Below are 21,316 nucleotides of genomic sequence, written 5' to 3'. Positions count from 1 at the left end.
CAAGAACTACCATTATCAGAATTATAAATACTTGACTGATTGACTGAGGGAAGATTGCTTGGACCCAATATATATGTAAACTGGCCATTTTTACAACCCAGTCATAACAATATTTCATCTTAAATAACGTCTCCCAGAAAATATTCCACAGCACAATAGGCTTTAAGGGCTTAAGCCTGCAGTCCTTACAGGCAATTCTCCCGTTAACTCTAGTGGCAGTTTTGCCTGATTAATGACTGCAGGATCAGATCTTGAGCATGTATTCCAGTACCACTTTCAGTCAGTTCATTTTAAACCAACAGAGCATTTCTCTGTGGGAGAATGTCCTTTATTTTTAGTATGTTGTAAGTCTGAATTATTATGGCCTGTTTTTTTTTTTTACAAGTCATATAATATTGAAACTTTACTCTAGGGTACAATATATATTGTGGAAATATTGGTAGTAGAAAGAGCCTTCTGTATTAGATAAGTATTAAAGCTGACTCCTTGTTTATTATGGTAAGACTTTTTGTAATACAATGTACTTTTTTGGCTGTTGATCAAATTAAAATAACTCTGATTGATACAAATTGTTTCTCAAGTGTGCAGAGCCAAAGAGATGGAAAGCATATGATGGAAAAATAACTGAAATGGATACACGGTTTACACTACGTGCTAGAGAACTGCTTGAGATCTACCGCAGCATTAGTATGAAAGACCTCCCAAAAGATGAGAGGCTGGATGTGCTGTTAACACTCAAACATACAGTGAAGGTACATTTTGGTCTTCCCCTTAAGTTTAACTTTTGGTTATACGTTCCATACCTAGAGCCATAGTCATTTAATTGGTGCGGACACATCAGCAAGGTTTCTCTTGGCAAACAGTTGTGAGGATGTGGTGGAATGAACGAAAGCCTGGTGTGCTAACCAATGCTATTTGTTAAATTAGGAAAGGTCAATTTAATATACATTCAAGTTTCACTATCACTTTGTATGATAAGTATTCATTTCTTAAGGTAATTTTAAAGTTATAACCCTCCACTGTGATGTTAAATTTGTGTTAAATTTTAATACAGTTTTCGTATGAAGTTTAATAATTACAGTAATTGGATAAAACTGGGAGAGATACATTTAATGTCATTTATTTTCATTCTTTTTTATGCTGCAGTATTCAAAATACCTTTTCAGAAATTTGGTTATGAAATGTCTCTTAGTTTGGATTGTAATTTTTCTGTCTCACAAACTGATTTCCTCTCCCTTTTTAGTGGAGAAAAAATTAACAGGAATTTTTTTTTTAAATTTCCTTGTTTGAACATCATGAAGGCACTCAGGTACCTTGGTGATGGTACTTGCACCTAAATAGAATAGAAGAGCCTGATCCTGATCTTATCGAAGCCAAAGTGAGGATTTTGCCTTGGCTTTGATGGAATCAGAATTGGGTCCAAAGTCAGAACAGCTCTAGAAATAGTGCTCTTAATCAACTGCAGGAGCTTATAGTTTTTGGTTTTTGTTGTTTTCACAATAATAATGATCCAGATCAAATCCTGCATTCTGGGAAAACTGGAATTGCTGTAGAATCAGGATTTTTATTGGAGGAAAGAAGGCTGAATTTAAGCGGCATCATTCACCTGTTACCATCCATCTCCCTTTCTGTGTTTTTGAGATAGTGGTAGAGGAAGGTCGATAGCATCAGAAGAGAATATTTTTCTACTGTATAATTCTCTGTCAAACCTGCAGGGATTTCAGCACAGAATATTATGCTGATTTTGTTGGTGTTATATATAACACACACACATAGCTATATATGTATATATATATTTATCAGCAACGTCCGTTGTAACTTTATTTTGTTTGTGTAGGAACACGAGTGTAAACTCACCCATGAAATAGTGGAATTAATTGACAGAGAGGCTGATCTTATGATGCGAGGTGTGAAAGAATGCAATCTAGAAGGACTCAGAAAAAGAATATGCACATTATTTCTTCAGTATATTAAAACTCCATTCTTTAACCCTGAGGTTACTAGAGTGCTTAAGGTATTTCTCCTTTCTATTATGATTCTGATATTTGTCTATGGTAGAGCTCACTATATGCTCAGTGTTTACAGGCAGAGAAGCAAAAATAGTCTTTCTACCAAGGAACTTGCAGTTTTAAGGATGGGCCGTCAGGCACAAGGTAACGGGAGAGTGGAAATGGGAAACATTATATGCTTTTTTCTTTTTATTAATATAAGATTGGCCATAGGTAGAACTGCAGGAGTGGGTTTTCAAGAGGAACTAAAATGTGGAAATGGTAGAAGCCTCACAGATGAGCTCAGGAAGGTATACTGCATATATGGAAGATGACATGGAGGTGGGGTTTTTTTGAGACTCTAACCAATGGGTGCTCCGTGTGGGAGCACTGGCAGAGCACAAGAGCTGTAGGGAGTGAAGTAAGATAAGCTTAGGTAAGTAGGAAGCAGCAGAATTATGTAGAACTTTGAAGGTGGTGACAAGACACTTACAATTGATGCAATATCAAATGGGGAACTAGTAGAGAGATTCAGAGAGAGAGACTTGATCAAAATGTTTAGCAGGAAGATGACTTTCACTGCAGCATTTTGTTTGGACTGGAGGGGGAAAATGAGAGTTTTAGGGAGGCCAAAGAAGGAAAAGACTGCAGTAGTCAACGTGGGATATAATGAAAGCCTGACCAAGAGACTTAGTTATTGTGTGCTTCTATAATAGTATTCTCAAAAACTGTATATTGTACAAAATTAAAGATGTTTGATAAGGCTTATGACCACATAAATATATGTACAAATTACTATACTTACCATGCCATTAGAGTCAGTACTGATTCAGTGAAACAACTGATTCATTAAACAACAAGATGTAGTCTAAGATCCTTATCTTCCGAGCTCCTTAGTAAATAGGATGTAGTGGAGCAATGTTGCAGAAATACCATAGTTGGATGCACAAATGGGGAAAGTGCCTATACTGGATAGTTTCAACACAACAAAGCCACATCCACTCCCTCTTAAAACTGTATGACCCATGATTCTCTCATGAAAAGGGGCCACAGCTATGGAGTGGTGAAGAAGCTAGTGAACAATCAATCTAAGCAACCTGGTCCACTTCCCACTTAGACTAAAGTCTGGATAAAAAGCTTCAACCGTTTGACACAGATGCTTTGCTGAGCTTGGCTTCTCCTCAGTGGGTCCTGGATGGCCCCAGGCTTCATTACGCTCAGTTTGCCTTGAGGGGGGTATGATGCTTCACTGGGCCTGGCGTGCTCACCTTCCCCTGCGTGGGGATCAGGTTGCTGCCTACACAGTTGCTCCTCCTGTGCTTCTAGGGTTTTATTGCTGCTGCTTCTGCTCTTTACATCTACCTTCTGCCTTCTTGCAGGCATATAGGCAGACTTCTTTTACTCAGAAACCAACAAGAGCTAGTTGAGTCCCACATCCCTTGGGGATTTGTTGGCATCCAGGGTAGGGGGACCCAGTAAGCTGTGACTGGGTATCAGTAACCAGCATGTAGAGGCTATGCAGCAGCAGGTAGTAGGGACAGGGGATCTGGAGGCAGTAACTTTGTGGTAGTCAGGGCAGACGGCAGCTCAGTCATAGCCAAGGTTTGTGGGGGTGAGATCTGTCTCTTCTGAGGAATCAGGTTATCTGCAGGTGGGTTAAACATTACAGATGTAGTTATGTTTGTATTTGGTGCCACAGGCCTTCTAATTGGCCTGTGCTACAGACAACATCACAAACAAGATGGCTGCTAAATGGCATCCAGGCGGAGGAGACAAGCAGAGGAGCACATTCAAAATGACAACTGGCGAAACATGGGGACTGACTTACCAAGCTGATGAAAGTAGCCCAATTAGAGATCTGGGCCTGGCCCCTGTCCACACCATTTCCCCACTGGTCCTGCAGAACATGGTGAGAGTGAAGAAGCACATATGACATCTTTATTTTCTTCTTCGAGTGCTTGCTCATGTCGATTCCATTCTAGGTGTGTGCGTGTCCACGTGCACAGTCTGAGATTTTTGCCATAGCAGTATCTGTAGGGTTGGCAGTGGTGCCCTCTGAAGTGCTGCGCTCATGCGTCAGTATATTAGGCGCTGCCGGCCCTACGCCCTCTCAGTTCCTTCTTACCATCTGTGACGGTTGGTTGGAGTGCCTTATCTTATATAGAACGTTAGTAGTTCTTAACAGCCCATTGTCTATCTTCTTTGTATATAGTGCTTAGGTATGTAGTTAGTCATTTAGTTAAGTGTTAGTTGTTAGTTTAGAATCCCAGCATGCCTGGGCTTCAAAGCATGTTTGTCATGCAACAGGCCGATGCCTGTTAGTGATCCCCACAGCAGCTGTGTGACGTGCTTGGGGGAATCCCATATAAAGAACAAGTGCAGAATTTGCAAGAACTTTTGTCCCTGAACCCAAAAGGAGTGGGATATCCGCTTGAAGGCCCTCCTTTTGGAGGCTGCACTTCACCCGGCATCGAAGCTCCTGATCAGACTCCGCTCCTAGCACCTCATATCAGTGCAGAGCCCCCCACCAGCAACGGGCTCTGCCTGGTACTGTTCTTCCTCGCCAGTGCCCAAAAAGGGGCAAAAGAAAAGAGGCTCCCCAGCACCATCAAAGGAGGGCACAGGGGCTCTTGGCAAAGGACCTAGTTCAGGCCGCGCACTCACCCCAGAGCTATAGGGGTACCACTACAGTCAGACACCCTAGCCCAACCAGGGATCTGCCTGTGACGCCTGGGAGCGACAGGGGACCCCAGCTGCCACTGGAACCTTCAATGCCCGAAGCTGTCCAGGTGGCCAAAGACCTCATGGGCCTGCCAGTACCGCAGACTCCGCTCCAAGAGCTGGATGTGGCTAAGGCCCTGCAATGTAATCCAAGGGCAAGGCAGCCATGGGACCTCCCCCAAAAGAGTGGTGGATCACCGTCGATCCCTGGATTGTAGGCATACATCCCTGTCCCCACAACCTAGGACTCTGGTCCTGCAACCTCTGTCTCTGGCCAGAAGACCCAGGTCTCCAGCACCACGCTCTCCTTCCACGAGGCATGGAACACAAGAATTGAGGCACTGGTCGCTGTACTCTTGGTACTGGCCAACCTCTTGCCAGAGATTTCCCAGGCGCAGGTCTCTATCGCCTAGACGATCTCCCAGGCATCAGTCCCCACCAGCGCGGGACCACTCGCTGTCGCAGCACTGGTCTCCGCCGCCCCAGTACCGCTCGACAGACAGATGCCGATCGCCACCTTCTAGGCATCAGTCTCTGCCAAGAGTCAGATGGCAGACACAAGCTTCCACAGACCCATCTTGGTCACCAGAAGGGGAATGGTCCAAGTTGGAACTGGAGTTCAGCCCCTGGCCAAGAAGGCATGGATCCCCATCAACCCTGGAAACTGGCACAACATCAGTGGCAGCAGCATGGCAGCAGGGCCAATGGTCTGCTTAATGGCCTTGTTGGAACCCTTGGGGCATGCCGATGATGCCAGTTGCATATTCCCACCACTCCTTCCTGGCATCCTCAGACAAACCATCCCTGGCACCACTGACACCAGGTTCGAAGCACAGTGCAGAGCCTGAAACGAGGGCAACCCAGCAGGATGCCTAGACAGCCCTCCCCAGAAGGGGAAGGGGAATCCACCCATCCCTCTGCGATGCCCTCGTTGTCTTCCTCACCGGACAAAGCGGTGGCAGCCTTTCCCAGACTGATAATCTGACCGACTATTTTAAAGAGCACCTGGCTCTCCTTAAAAGGGTGGCTGCCAACCTAAACCTGGAAATTGAGGAGTTGGAGGAGCCTCTTCAACATCATCTCTTCCACTACCCTGGCCCGCATCACGCTACCAGTTCACCCAGGGGTCCTCAAGATTGCTAAGGCAGTATGTCAGACCCCCTCTTCCACTCCGCCCACTTCCAAAGAGGCGAAAAAGATGTATTATGTCCCCACAAAGGGGTTTGAATACCTCTATACGCACCCACCAGCTGGGTCACTGGTTGTGTCCGCAGTTAATGAGAGGGACAGGCAGGGTCAGACGAGCGGCACGCCAAAGAAAAAAGACGCCAAGAGACTGGATCTTTTTGATAGAAAGATTTATTCGACGGCCAGCCTGCAATTTTGGGTATCTAATCATCAGGCCCTGTTGGGCAGGTACAATTTTAAGACTATGAGGCTCCCTTGGCAAGTTCAAGGAGGCCCTGCAATAGGACCACACACAGGAGTTTGTCACGATAGTGGAGGAGGATAAAGCAGTTGCAAGAGGCCTCCAGGATGGTCTGGGATGCTACAGACTCGGTGGCCAGGGTTGTGGCCTCTGCAGTGGTGATGAGGTGCAACTCTTGGCTGCACTCCTCAGGTTTATCCCAGAAGAGGCAGTCTGCTATTCAGGACCTCCCATTTGAGGGAGCAGGGCTCTTCTTTGAGCTCATAGATGCAAGGCTGCACAGCCTTAAAGAGTCCTGTCCCACCCAACGCTTTCTGGGCCTCCACACTCCACAGCAGGCTAGAAAGCAGTTCGAGCCTCCTTCACCTCCACCTTCTCTTTCTCTTCCTCCTCCTCCTCCTCCGTCCTGGTGGCCTTCATGACATGGCACCTATAGGAAAAAGGACAGAGACAAGGGGTTTAAGCGACGCTGCCCCTCGTCCTCCCATTTGCCTCTCAACTGGACCCTTTGAGACACCAGAGAGGCCAGACACAGTCATTCTGAGGGCGCGCTTAAGAACAGCACCCCAGTCAGATTCCAGGATCCACCCTCCTATTTTTTCCTTAATCACCTGCACCCCTTCTGGTGATCTTGTTCACAAGTAACCTTGGACCATTAGGTGCTCGACATAATATCTTTGGGCTACACCCTACAGTTCCTGGCCGCCCCTCCCTCCGTCCCTCTTCTCATGAGCAACTCCTATGTCTGGGGGCAGTAGAAGAGGTCCCTCGGGAAATGAGGGGGAAAGGGTTCTATTCCCAGTATTTCCTAGTCCTGAAAGCGAAAGGGGGGCTGCAACCTACCCTAGATCAGCGACGCCTCAATAAGCATCTCAGAAAGTTGAAGTTCTGCATGGTCTCCCTGGCCTCCATAATTCCCTCTCTGGATCCAGGAGATTGGTACGCCACCATCAACTTGAAGGATGCTTATTTCCATATCTCCATTTTTCAATTACACAGGCTGTTCTTCCATTTTGCACTTGGCCAGTGCCATTTCCAATTCACGGCACTGCCCTTTGGTCTCTCATCAGCCCGAGACTGTTTACAAAGTGCATGGCGCCAATGGCCGCTTACTTGAGGCGTTGGGATGTCCAGTTTTATCTGTACCTTGACAAATGGCTCATAGAATCATAGAATCATAGAATATCAGGGTTGGAAGGGACCCCTGAAGGTCATCTAGTCCAACCCCCTGCTCGAAGCAGGACCAATTCCCAGTTAAATCATCCCAGCCAGGGCTTTGTCAAGCCTGACCTTAAAAACCTCTAAGGACGGAGATTCTACCACCTCCCTAGGTAACGCATTCCAGTGTTTCACCACCCTCTTAGTGAAAAAGTTTTTCCTAATATCCAATCTAAACCTCCCCCACTGCAACTTGAGACCATTACTCCTCGTTCTGTCATCTGCTACCATTGAGAACAGTCTAGAGCCATCCTCTTTGGAACCCCCTTTCAGGTAGTTGAAAGCAGCTATCAAATCCCCCCTCATTCTTCTCTTCTGCAGACTAAACAATCCCAGTTCCCTCAGCCTCTCCTCATAAGTCATGTGTTCTAGACCCCTAATCATTTTTGTTGCCCTTCGCTGGACTCTCTCCAATTTATCCACATCCTTCTTGTAGTGTGGGGCCCAAAACTGGACACAGTACTCCAGATGAGGCCTCACCAATGTCGAATAGAGGGGAATGATCATGTCCCTCGATCTGCTGGCTATGCCCCTACTTATACATCCCAAAATGCCATTGGCCTTCTTGGCAACAAGGGCACACTGCTGACTCATATCCAGCTTCTCGTCCACTGTCACCCCTAGGTCCTTTTCCGCAGAACTGCTGCCTAGCCATTCGGTCCCTAGTCTGTAGCGGTGCATTGGATTCTTCCATCCTAAGTGCAGGACCCTGCACTTATCCTTATTGAACCTCATCAGATTTCTTTTGGCCCAATCCTCCAATTTGTCTAGGTCCTTCTGTATCCTATCCCTCCCCTCCAGCGTATCTACCACTCCTCCCAGTTTACTATCATCCGCAAATTTGCTGAGAGTGCAATCCACACCATCCTCCAGATCATTTATGAAGATATTGAACAAAACCAGCCCCAGGACCGACCCTTGGGGCACTCCACTTGATACCGGCTGCCAACTAGACATGGAGCCATTGATCACTACCCGTTGAGCCCGACAATCTAGCCAGCTTTCTACCCACCTTATAGTGCATTCATCCAGCCCATACTTCCTTAACTTGCTGACAAGAATACTGTGGGAGACCGTGTCAAAAGCTTTGCTAAAGTCAAGAAACAATACATCCACTGCTTTCCCTTCATCCACAGAACCAGTAATCTCATCATAAAAGGCGATTAGATTAGTCAGGCATGACCTTCCCTTGGTGAATCCATGCTGGCTGTTCCTGATCACTTTCCTCTCATGCAAGTGCTTCAGGATTGATTCTTTGAGGACCTGCTCCATGATTTTTCCAGGGACTGAGGTGAGGCTGACTGGCCTGTAGTTCCCAGGATCCTCCTTCTTCCCTTTTTTAAAGATTGGCACTACATTAGCCTTTTTCCAGTCATCCGGGACTTCCCTGGTTCGCCACGAGTTTTCAAAGATAATGGCCAATGGCTCTACAATCACAGCTGCCAATTTCTTCAGCACTCTCGGATGCAACTCGTCCGGCCCCATGGACTTGTGCACGTCCAGCTTTTCTAAATAGTCCCTAACCACCTCTATCTCCACAGAGGGCTGGCCATCTCTTCCCCATTTTGTAATGCCCAGCGCAGCAGTCTGGGAGCTGACCTTGTTAGTGAAAACAGAGGCAAAAAAAGCATTGAGTAAATTAGCTTTTTCCACATCCTCTGTCACTAGGTTGCCTCCCTCATTCAGTAAGGGGCCCACACTTTCCTTGGCTTTCTTCTTGTTGCCAACATACCTGAAAAAACCCTTCTTGTTACTCTTGACATCTCTCGCTAGCTGCAGCTCCAGGTGTGATTTGGCCCTCCTGATTTCATTCCTACATGCCCGAGCAATATTTTTATACTCTTCCCTGGTCATATGTCCAACCTTCCACTTCTTGTAAGCTTCTTTTTTATGTTTAAGATCCGCTAGGATTTCACCATTAAGCCAAGCTGGTCGCCTGCCATATTTACTATTCTTTCGACTCATCGGGATGGTTTGTCCCTGTAACCTCAACAGGGATTCCTTGAAATACAGCCAGCTCTCCTGGACTCCTTTCCCCTTCAAGTTAGTCCCCCAGGGGATCCTGGCCATCAGTTCCCTGAGGGAGTCGAAGTCTGCTTTCCTGAAGTCCAGGGTCCGTATCCTGCTGCTTACCTTTCTTCCCTGCGTCAGGATCCTGAACTCAACCAACTCATGGTCACTGCCTCCCAGATTTCCCTCCACTTTTGCTTCCCCCACTAATTCTACCTGGGTTGTGAGCAGCAGGTCAAGAAAAGCGCCCCCCCTAGTTGGCTCCTCTAGCACTTGCGCCAGGAAATTGTCCCCTACGCTTTCCAAAAACTTCCTGGATTGTCTATGCACTGCTGTATTGCTCTCCCAGCAGATATCAGGAAAATTAAAGTCACCCATGAGAATCAGGGCATGCGATCTAGTAGCTTCCGTGAGCTGCCGGAAGAAAGCCTCATCTACCTCATCCCCCTGGTTCGGTGGTCTATAGCAGACTCCCACCACTACATCACTCTTGTTGCACACACTTCTAAACTTAATCCAGAGACACTCAGGTTTAATCTTAATCCAGAGACCCTCTCATCAAGGGCTGTTCCCGGGATGAGATGCGATGTCATCTCAGTGTAGTTCACTCCACCTGTCATAATCTAGGTCTGTTAATAAACGAGGAAAAATCAACTTTAATTCCAGTGCAGCGCAATAGAGTTCATTGGGGCAATCCTCAACTCCACTCAGGCCAGAGCCTTCCTCCCCAAGGCCTGATTCTGAGCCATGACAGACTTAATCTCTTACATGTGAGCCCACCCTCTCACCACCAGGTTGTTGGGCTACATGGCAGCCGGCATGCTTGGCTTCATCTTTGACCTCTACAGACCTGGCTGGCATCGATTTACATCCCCAACAGACACAACATAGACTGCGTACTCAGGGAACTGGACCTGCATCCTGTTGTCCCTCACATGGTGGCTGCATCCTGTGTCGGTGTTGGAGGGAGTCCCCTTTGCGGCCCCATCTCCGTCGGTGACCTTGGTCTCTGATGCCTCGGACTTGGGGTGAGGGGCCCATCTGGGTGATCTCAGTATGCAAGAACGTTGGTCGAGTCATGATCGCCCCCTCCACATACACATCAGAGAGCTCAGAACAGTTGTCTTGGCCTGCTAGGCTTTCCTGCCTCATTGAACGGCAGGGTGGTTCAGATCCTGACAGACATAGAATCATAGAATATCAGGGTTGGAAGGGACCTCAGGAGGTCATCTAGTCCAACCCCCTGCTCAAAGCAGGACCAATCCCCAATTAAATCATCCCAGCCAGGGCTTTGTCAAGCCTGACCTTAAAAACTTCTAAGGAAGGAGATTCTACCACCTCCTTAGGTAACGCATTCCAGTGTTTCACCACCCTCCTAGTGAAAAAGTTTTTCCTAATATCCAACCTAAACCTCCCCCACATCACCGCCTCACTGTTCTATATCAACAAACAAGGCAGAGCCCGCTCATCAGCCCTTTGCCAAGAAGCTCTCTAGCTATTGGACTTCTGTGTTCACGTCATTCATCTCATAGCTGCACACCTCCCTGGGGCCAGAAACATGCTAGCAGATCACCTCAGCAGGACCTTCTCATCTCCCCACAAATGGTCTCTATGAGAAGTTCCCCCCACGGACCTGGAACTGGAGTATCACTGAATCCGCCGACCCACTAGCCTGGGCTCCCACTTACCCTGTAATGCTGTGACAAGCTACAGACACACTCCCAGTCTCACACTTTCACCAGCTAGCCACAAGTTATGATTTCCACACACTGGTTTTAGACAAAACAAAAACAAGTTTATTAACTGCAAAAGATAGATTTTAAGTGATTACAAGGCATAGCAAATAGACCAAAGCAGATTACCTAGCAAGTAAACAAAAATGCAATCTAAGCTTAATCTACTGAAGAGACTGGATATGAGTAGCAAACGCTCACCCTAATTGTTGTTTTAGGCAGTTTGCAAAGATTCTTGAGGGGCCAGCTGCACTTGCTTGTAGCTTAAAAACCCCAGGTATTCCTTTCACAGGCTAAAAATTCCTCTAGCCTGGGTCCAACCCTTCTCCCCTAGTCCAGTCCTTGTACCCCAGGTGTTTCCAAGAATCGATTTGGGTGGGGAGTCAGTGAAGAACCATAATGATGTCACTCCCCTGGCTTAAATAGCTTTTGCATATGGTGGGAATTCTTTGTCTCCAAGCTTGGTTCTCATGTCCGGTCAGTGGAAAAACAGTTGTATTTCAAGATGGAGTCCAGTACCAGGTGACTTGGTCACATGTCCCTGTAGGGTTACAGCAGCCATGACTCGGAGGCTATTTGCAGCAGCCTCAGGAAGGCTCCCCAGGAAGGCTTCCTGGTGGGAGGTTAGCTTCTTCTAAGACCTATTGTTCTTCCTAGTGGCCCTTCCCAGCCAGCCATTTAGACTGATTGCATTCTGCCCAGTGGACATTCCACAGGTGTAAACACGTTTGTAATAGATGCATAGCCAGTATTCCTAACTTCAGATACCAAAATGATACATGCATACAAATAGGATAATCATATTCAGTAAATTATAATCTTTTCAATCATATCTCACATGACCTATGTTGCATAAAGTACATCATAGTTATTCCATAACCGTATCACAATAATATCTCTGTGAAGAATATGGGGCGTAGTGTCACAATCTCTTTTTCCGGAGATGGTCAGCATCATCTTCCAGAGGTGGGGGACTCCTCATGTGGACTTGCTTATGTCCAGGCAGAACAGAAAGTGCCATGTTGATTTGGGGGATCAACAGAGGTTCCCTGTCGGATGCCTTTCTGCTCCTGTGGTCGGGGGCCCTCATGTATGCCTTCCCTCCAGTATCATTAATCCACTGAGTCCTCATGAAAATCAAGAGGACAGGACAAAGGTTATCCTCATAGTGCCAGCATAGCCATGCCAGCACTGGTTCTGCATGCTGCTGGACATCTTGGTGGCCGCCATGTTACAGCTGCCACTCTGGCAGGACCTGCTGTCCCAAAACCATGGCAGTCTTCTGCATCCAAACATGGCAGTGTTACATCTGATGGGTTGGCTGATGCATGGGTTGAAATGTGGGGGAACATGAATGTTTGGCCCATGTCCAAGAAGTCCCGTTGGGCAGCAGAAAGCTCTCTACCGGGGTGACCCACATGGCCAAATGGAAGCGGTTTACATGCTGGACCTCAGACCAAGGTGTTCAGCACAAGCAGGCCTTGCTGCAGTTGATCCTGGATTATCTTCTGCATCTCAAGCTCCGGGGTCTGTCTCTTTCATCTATTAAGGTCCACTTGGCTGCCATTTCAGCCTTCCATCCTCCACTCCAGGGCAGGTCAGTTTTCACTCAGGACATAACAGTCAGGTTTCTAAAGGGCCTGGAGTGACTTTACTCCCAAGTCCAGGACCCTGTTACTCCTTGTGACCTGAATCTTGTGGAGTCGCAGCTCATGGGTCCCCCTTTCGAGCCTCTAGCTTCCTGCTCCCTTCTTCCCTGCTCCTGGAAGGTTTCATTCCTGGTCGCAATAACATCTGCCCGCAGGGTTTCTGAGATTACTCTTACCTCTGAGCCATCCTATACGGCATTCTACAAGGACAAAATTCAGTTGTGTCTGCACCCAGCTTTCCTGCTTAAGGTGGTTTCACCGTTTCATATGGGCCAGGACATATATTTACCTTTCTTCTTTCCAAAACCTCATAAGTCGGAGGAGGAGCACAGATTGCACTCTCTGGACGTCAGGAGGGTGCTAGCCTTCTACATAGAAAGGACCAAGCCGTTTCGTAAATCAAGGCAGGTGCCAATCCAGGATATCTGCAGGGCCACTTCCTGGTCTTCCGTCCACACGTTTACGTCTCATTGCACATTTACGCAGCAGGCCTGAGATGATGCTGGCTTCAGTATAACAATATTGCAAGCCGAATGATCATGAACTCCAAGCCCACCTCTGGAGATACTGCTTGTGAGTCATCTAGAATAGAATCGACATGAGCAAGCACTTGAAGAAAAGAAAACGGTTACCTACCTTTCGTAATTGTTGTTCTTCGAGACGTGTTGCTTATGTCCATTCCATTATCCGCCCTCCTACCCCTCTGTCGGAGTTGCCTGCAAGAAGGAACTGAGAGGGCGTAGGGCTAGCAGTGCCTAATATACTAACACATGAGCACAGCACTCCAGAGGGTGCCACTGCTGACCCCATAGATACTGCCAAGGCAAAAATCTCCAACGATTGTGCACGTGGACTTGCACACATCTAGAATGGAATGGACATGAGCAACACATCTCAAAGAACAACAGTTACGAGACGTAGGTAACTGTTTTTTCTTCCCCTCTGCATGCTTTTATAAAAAGGGGAATATTTAGCCTTTATGATTTAATCTTCACATGCCAAAATACTAAGGGGCCCATAATCTTAGCTTTTATCTTTTGAATGTGACACATTGCATTTGATAGGTTACATGGTGATTTACAGCCGTCCTGTTTTGCTGTTTTTCCCCATTCAGTTGTATTTCTACAGTTGCTTAGTATCTGTTTGCATACAATTAGTAGTAATTGTTTTGGACCAAGGAGGGCAAACTACAGCCCACAGGCCAGATCTGGCCCGTCAGGGCTTTCAATCCAGCTCACAGGATTGCCAGCCCCATGGCGCAGCGGGGCCAAGGCAGGATCCCTGCCTGCCCTGGCCCTGCTCCACTCCCAGAGGCAGCCAGCACCACATTCCTGCAGCCCCTGGGAGCCGGGGGGAGGGGGTGGGGGGCAGAGAGCTCCATGCGCTGCCTTCGGCTGCAGGCACCACCCCCCGCAGCTCCCATTGGCCAGGAACGGGAAACCGGGCCAATGGGAGCTTCAGGGGTGGTACCCGCCTGCCCCAACCCACCCCCAGGAGCCACTGCTGGACATGCTGGCCACTTCTGGGAGCAGCACAGGGCCAGGGCAGGCAGGGAGCCTGCCTTAGCCCCGCTGTGTGCCGCTGCCATCCAGGAGCCACTCGAGGTAAGCAGCGTCAGCCTGGCGCCCGCACCCTGAACCCCTCATGCACCCCGCACCTCAACCCCCTGACCTGAGCCCCCTAACCCTCTGCCTTGAACCCCCTGACGCACCCATTCTTCACCCCAGCTGCCTGCCCTGAGTCCCCTCCTGCACCCTGCACCCCCTGCACCCCAATCTCTTGCCCATAGCCCCTTCCTGCATACCACACCCCAACCCCCTGCCCTGAGCCCCCTCCTGCACCCTGCACCCCCCTGCACCCCAACCCCTTGCCCATAGCCCCTTCCTGCACACCACACCCCAACTCCCTGCCCTGAGCCCCCTAATCCCCTGCCTTGAGCCCCCTGCCACACCCCTTCTACACCCCAACTCCCTATCCTCAGCCCCCTACTGCACTCCACACCCCCTCCTACACCCCAACCCCCTGCTCTGAGCTCCCTGCCGCACCCTGCACTCCCTCTCACACCCCAACCCCCTGCCCCAGCCCTATATTCATGGCCCTGCATACAATTTCCCCACCCAGATGTGGCCCTGAGGCCAAAAAGTTTGCCCACCCCTGCTTTGGATCATAATAGCTGAGGTCTTAATCTATTCCTACAAAATCAGTTGTTTTATTCTTTAAATATTTTTAATAAATACAATAAGAGCAAAAGATGTTTAAATATAGCTAAACTGATTTTTTTAAAATTTCAGATAAGTATTGGTTTCAGAGTAACAGCCGTGTTAGTCTGTATTCGCAAAAAGAAAAGGAGGACTTGTGGCACCTTAGAGACTAACCAATTTATTAGAGCATAAGCTTTCGTGAGCTACAGCTCACTTCCTCAGATGCATATCGTGGAAACTGCAGCAGGCTTTATATATACACAGAGAATATGAAACAATACCTATTCCCACCCCACTGTCCTGCTGGTAATAGCTTATCTAAAGTGATTTCCAGCACAAATCCAGGTTTTCTCACCCTCCACCCCCACCACACAAATTCACTCTCCTGCTGGTGATAGTATTGCTGACTATTAAACTTAAAGGCATGTTTAATATTAATGTTGCACACTTAGTCGCTTGTGTGGGCCGAGCTTATTGCAAACTCCAAAGGCTCCTTGCATTCCTCCATTCCACCCAACAAGCTCCCTTGTGCCACTCTCCCATCTCCATCTATTTTGGGGACTCCGTGCAACTTCACCTTTTCATGCCTGGAGCTCTATGTGCTCTTCATTCTGTCCTCTGCCACATGCCAGGATTCCCCAGTCTGTCCCCCATCAAGGGTTCTGTGTCTTCCCTTTCCCTCCACTCTTCTATACCAGGGTTACCCTTTCTCTCCATCCCCCACTCCCCATGTCATGTGTACACATGCATTCTCCAGTGCCCCCTATTGTTCTCTTCCTCTTATTAATCTTTTTGTCTATGAGATAAGTCATTCAAGGTGTCAATACTTTAAACCATTGGGAGGATAGGCAGAAATGAGATAGAGATGTTGCTGGAAGGTGTTAATGGGTGGCATCAATCAGTTTTTTTATCTATAGACAATTAAGCTATGACTGGGCTAATCAGGTGGCAGGTCTCCATGTGTCCCCCGTTTTTTCATTTAGATTTTCTGATTCTCCCCCGTATCAATAGGATATTGGCCAGTGATGTCTAGAACATTCCCTGAGGCTTGGGAATTGATCAGATGCGGCATTCAAAAGTTATTACACTATGTACAGACAGAGGAATGCCATCAAGTTCCGTGTAAACCCTTAGCAAAATTAGCCAATAGGTGTATTGTGTACTGTAAGGCATTATATGTTCTTGGTAATGTTAAAACCTCACTCATTTAATAAGAAGACATTCAGTCATATATCTATCTATCTATATATATAGATATATATATAAGAGCATCTTTCTTGTCATCCTTCTGCAGGTTCCACCAGATCCATTAAAGCTTTATAAAAACATTTACTTCTGTCATGGTTGCAAGTGCTACTTGCCCTCTACTGAATTCTCTGTGCCTGCTAATTCACGTACTGTTGGCAGGTGTCACCGTTGTTGCAAGCTCGATAATGAGGCCCGGCGTCGAGAAGCCTTTTTGAAATACAAGCTTATGCTAAAAAATCTCAGAAAATCTGAAGCTGATTACCAGGATGATGCTAAAATTGCTTATATAGTTCAGGTACTGTGTGAAAGGATAGTGCTGATAGTGAATATTAATGTGTTTGTGTTGAACACCATTTTTTCCTGTTTTTATGTATATATCACTGATGCTAATGGCAACTGGTCTAAGTTGTCACATAGGGTGGTAGTTCTAATTTTAGACAGTGATAACCAAAAACTACATACATTTCTTCCTATGATATGGAACAAATGGTTCTCTCTCGAATAGATGAACACGAAGAAACAGAGTTGCTCTTAGTATCTTAAAGTATGGTTAGACTTTCAAAAGTGAATGTAAAATAATAAAAACAGGAAAGAGGAAGGAGGGTCTAAGAACAGGACCAGGAGTCAGGAGATCTGAATTTATTCTTAGTTCTGCAACAGACTGCCTCTGTGATGCCAAGAAAGTCACTTAACCTTACTGTGCCACTGTATTGTTTATAAAATAAGGATAATTTATAATGGTGTTCTGAGAATTAATATTTGTTAAGCACTTTGAGATCCTTGGATGGAAGATATGATAGAAATACAAAGTATTATTTATTTTATTAAAATTACTAAAGTCTTGCATTGAGTTTTTGAGGAAGGAAAAAGCAGAGAAGTCCAGTTTTGAGCCTTCAATCTTACAGTTAGTAGATTTGTATTTAGAGGTTTCTGGATTTTATTTTTATTTTGCAAATATTTGTTAGAATTAAGATTTACTAAAGTTAGTTCAATTTTTCTAAACTGTTTAGTATCTTCTATAATTCTTGGCAATTATGTGATTTATCAGTGAACATGTTAACATTTGGAACAACCTCCTCATTCACACACACTTAACCTTTTTTAAAAAAAAAATCTTAGTTTTTAGTTAAATTATTATTATTTCAGTTCAGTTAAATTATTAGGTACTCTCAAAGCACAGTTTATCTAAAGTAATCTAAAAGCCCAAGATTAGCAGAACTTTCTCATGGGATTAGCACTAAGAAACTACAGTATCAACAATAGAAGTACACTTTTTGACTATTTTCAGTATGTAAAACATATTTCATATATTGTTGCAGTGCTTTACCAAAAAAACTATAATAGAAGAGGATTAGGCTTCTACTATTATCCATGCCTACGTTAAGAAATATTATACAAGTAAATAGATTATACAGATTCTGTTTGTTCTTATTAAGTACTTTTCCTGTTTAAGAATACTAGAAAGAGATTGTTTTTATTCTTTGTATTGGCACTAAATTACTGCTTGCCTTAAAATTTGGCTGTTCTCCAAAGCTCTATGACAAATTCTCACTCTTGGATCTCTGCTTCATGCATGTGACTAGTGGAATTTGCCCAGCTAAAGTCTTAGGCTGACAAGCAATAGCAGGCAGGTCCATGCCTACCTCTGCCTGGAACACTGGTGGCCACTAAATGCCCCCACTTATTACTTCCTTTTTAATGACTGACAGCAAGGAGCTCACCTCAGCTGGTGATGGCAGCCCGGCCTTGGGAACTTCACAGTGGCATCTGTGTATATGGAGTCTGTGCTTCCTCTAGTACTACTTATGCAGCTGCCACCCAGGTTCATTTAGTATTCTGAACATGCATCAAGGAGATGGTGAGGATAACAATGAGTCTACTAGAGGAAGCACAGACTCCATATACACAGATGCCACTGTGAAGTTCCCAAGGCTGGGCTGCCATCACCAGCTGAGGTGAACTCCTTGCTGTCAGTCATTAAAAAGGAAGTAATGAGTGGGGGCATTTAGTGGCCACCAGTGTTCCAGGCAGAGGTAGGCATGGACCTGCCTGTTATTGCTTGTCAGCCTAAGACTTTAGCTGAGGAAATTCCACTAGTCACATGCATGAAGCAGAGCTCCAAGAGTGATCAGATTTCTTTTGAGACTGGATTTCTGTACATTGTTGGTTCTGAAGCTTAATGCTAAACCAGTGGAAAGAATGATAGCTGATACAAAATGTGGCTGTCCACTTCCCTTGGTTTCGGCCACCATGAACACATCAAAATTCTTCCAATGTGAACAATAATTCTGGTTATGGTTCAGTCAACTTCCACTGCCAGTTTAAGATCTTGATCTTAATCTTCAAAGCAATTAATGGGTTAGGTCCTAGCTACTTTCAAGATTGAATTTCCATCTGTGAGCCACCAAGGCAGTTGCACTTCTTTGGGACAATGAAAATCACAAAGCATTTCAGAGGAGAGGTCAAAGCAATCTTTTGAGGGAATACAGCTGTGGAATGGACTTCTAGAGAAGATATAGATTAATCCATAGTCTGACCACCTTTAGGAAATACAGCAAAACCATCCTGTCAGATCAAACTTTTCCACCATAACCAGAATGATTTTTCTTCAACATCAAATACCCCTCTTTTGAAGGGAAGAACTTATTTGTAGCAAAATTTCTTTAATCCAGTAAGATAGAAGAGCTAGGCACTATTGCCAGTCTAAATTACTTGCAAGGATTTCATATAAATATGGTGAAAGGTGGTACTAAGATGACAACAAGTTCAGGAAGCTTTTGTGGTGTGCAATGTGGCATCAAAAGAAGCTACTGTTTGGAATGGATGCTTGCTGATATGTCTTGTTGCAAGTGTCTGAATTTCAACAGAAAGTACAACAATAACTCAAGGACTTGCTATGAAATGGAGGGAACATATTTTGAGAGTGAAGGTGGACCAACCTTAGGAAGGCTAAAGAAAGTGAGGCTTGTGGGACCAACTTTAACGAGGTTCAGTAGTGTGCGAACTCTAGGGTACACAGCCTTAGCACAATAGAGACAAAAAGCCTTCTAAGCCCAACATGTTCCAAGAATCGTTTTGTTTTTCCCCAAGTCAAAAGTCTCAGTGGGAGCAGGACCAGGTTCTGGATTTGAAAGCAAGATGCATGAGAGTATAGGATATGACATTTTGCAAGAGTATTGGCTTGGAGTGATTCCAATCGTCCACTGTGAGGAATCTGATTTGTTAAAATGTAAATGCCATTATTTAATTAAAGTCAAGTGATTTCTTTTTGGGAGAAGGGGAAAAGGACCTACTTCAAGTGCTTGGTATGGAAGAAACCTTAGCTCAGTCTGTTGGCCTAGTAAAGAATCCTTTTGACTAAATCCTTCCTTCATTTTTCCATTATTCCAATGCAGAGAAAACTTGGTGATGGATTTGTGACACTCTGTACCTCGGGGGAACACCCAGTGCCCCCATGTTAGGATAATAGAATATTAGGATTGGAGGAGACCTCAGGAGATCATTTATTCCAATCCCCTGCTCAAAGTAGGACCAACACCAACTAAATCATCCCAGCCAGGGTTTTGTGAAGCCAGGCTTTAAAAGCCTCTAAGGATGAAGATTCTACCACCTCACCTGATAACCCATTCCAGTGCTTCACCACCCTCCTGGTGAAATAGTGTTTCCTAATATCCAACCTAGACCTCCCCCACTGCAACTTGAGACCATTGCTTCTTGTTCTGTCATCTGCCACCACTGAGAATAACCTAGCTCCATCCTCTTTGGAAGCCCCTTTCAGGTAGTTGAAGGCTGCTATCAAATCCCCCCTCATTCTTCTCTTCTGCAGACTAAATAAGCCTAATTCCCTCAGCCTCTCCTCGTAAGTCATGTGCCACAGCCCCCTAATCATTTTCGTTGCCCTCAGCTGGACTCTCCAATTTGTCCACATCCCTTCTATAGTGGGGGGACCAAAACTGGACACAATACTCCAGATGTGGCCTCACCAGTGCCGAATAGAAGGGAATAATCACTTCCCTTGATCTGCTGGCAGTGCTCCTATTAATACAGCCCAATGTGCCGTTGGCCTTCTTGGCAACAAGGGCACACTGCTGACTCATATCCAGCTTCTCATCCACTGTAATCCCCAGTCCTTTTCTGCAGAACTGCTGCTTAGCCAGTTGGTCCCCAGCCTGTAGCGGTGCATATGATTTTTCCTTCCAAAGTGCAGGACTCTGCACTTGTCCTTGTTGAACCTCATCAGATTTCTTTTGGCCCAATCATCCAATTTGTCTAGGGCACTCTGGACCCTATCCCTACCCTCCAGCATATCTACCTCTCCCCTCAGCTTAGTGTCATGTGCGAACTTGCTGAGGGTGCAATTCATCCCATCATCCAGATCATTAATAAAGATGTTGAACAAAACCAGCCCCAGGACTGACCCCTGGGGCACTCCGCTTGATACTGGCTGCCAACTAGACATCGAGCCATTGATCACTACCTGTTGAGCCCGATAATCTAGCCAGCTTTCTATCAACCTTATAGTCTATTCATCCAATCCCTACTTTTTTAACTTGCTGGCAAGAATACTGTGGGAGACCGTATCAAAAGCTTTGCTAAAGTCAAGATATATCACATCCACCGCTTTCTCCATATCGACAGAGCCAGTTGTAAAATGATTGTGTGGTATCCAATGCAATGGATGTCATGTTGCGTGTCTTCAGATGGCTCATGATGCACTAAGCATTGTTGTTACAGTAACGTATAGTAATGTTATAGGTTATAATTTCATGTATGTAGTTATGAGCCTGAAAATGTATCCTCATAGCTTAAAATAAACCCAGGCAAAAACTCTGCAAGAGCAGAAAGGCAGTTCACACCTCATCAGTACAGCTATGGGACAAACCCAGCCCAGACTCTCAGGAACAAAGGATGCTGGTGTAGGTAGCACTAAAAGGATCTGTTGGACTCTCGAGTGAATCATCCCCCTCCTTTGGCCTGTTTGGGACTGCGATGAGGTAATGCTCACCTGACTCTGAAGGAGGGGCAGGAAGGGAGCAAAGCCAAGAGGGAAGAAAGGACATGATAAAAAGGAGAAATTGCCATGCTCTTCCTCTCTCTTCCACCTGCATTCATGTGGTTT

The 21,316-nt window shown here is 45.9% G+C and overlaps 1 protein-coding gene across 3 annotated transcripts in view; it reads left to right on the top strand.

Moving 5' to 3' along the window:
* IQUB (IQ motif and ubiquitin domain containing) overlaps positions 1 to 21,316 on the top strand; it is a 62,662-nt gene that overhangs the window by 36,551 nt on the left and 4,795 nt on the right. For all 3 annotated transcript variants that reach the window (XM_073328230.1, XM_073328231.1, XM_073328232.1), the window contains exons 9-11: positions 582 to 752; positions 1,838 to 2,014; positions 16,244 to 16,492. In XM_073328230.1, coding sequence (XP_073184331.1) covers positions 582 to 752; positions 1,838 to 2,014; positions 16,244 to 16,492 — 597 coding nt within the window. The remainder of the gene's footprint in view (positions 1 to 581; positions 753 to 1,837; positions 2,015 to 16,243; positions 16,493 to 21,316) is intronic.

This window comes from Lepidochelys kempii, chromosome 1 (assembly GCF_965140265.1).
Source record: "Lepidochelys kempii isolate rLepKem1 chromosome 1, rLepKem1.hap2, whole genome shotgun sequence".
Classification (NCBI taxonomy): Eukaryota; Metazoa; Chordata; order Testudines; family Cheloniidae; genus Lepidochelys; species Lepidochelys kempii.
The sequence above is the reverse complement of the archived record's forward strand: the minus strand, read 5'-3'. Positions and strand labels throughout refer to the sequence as shown.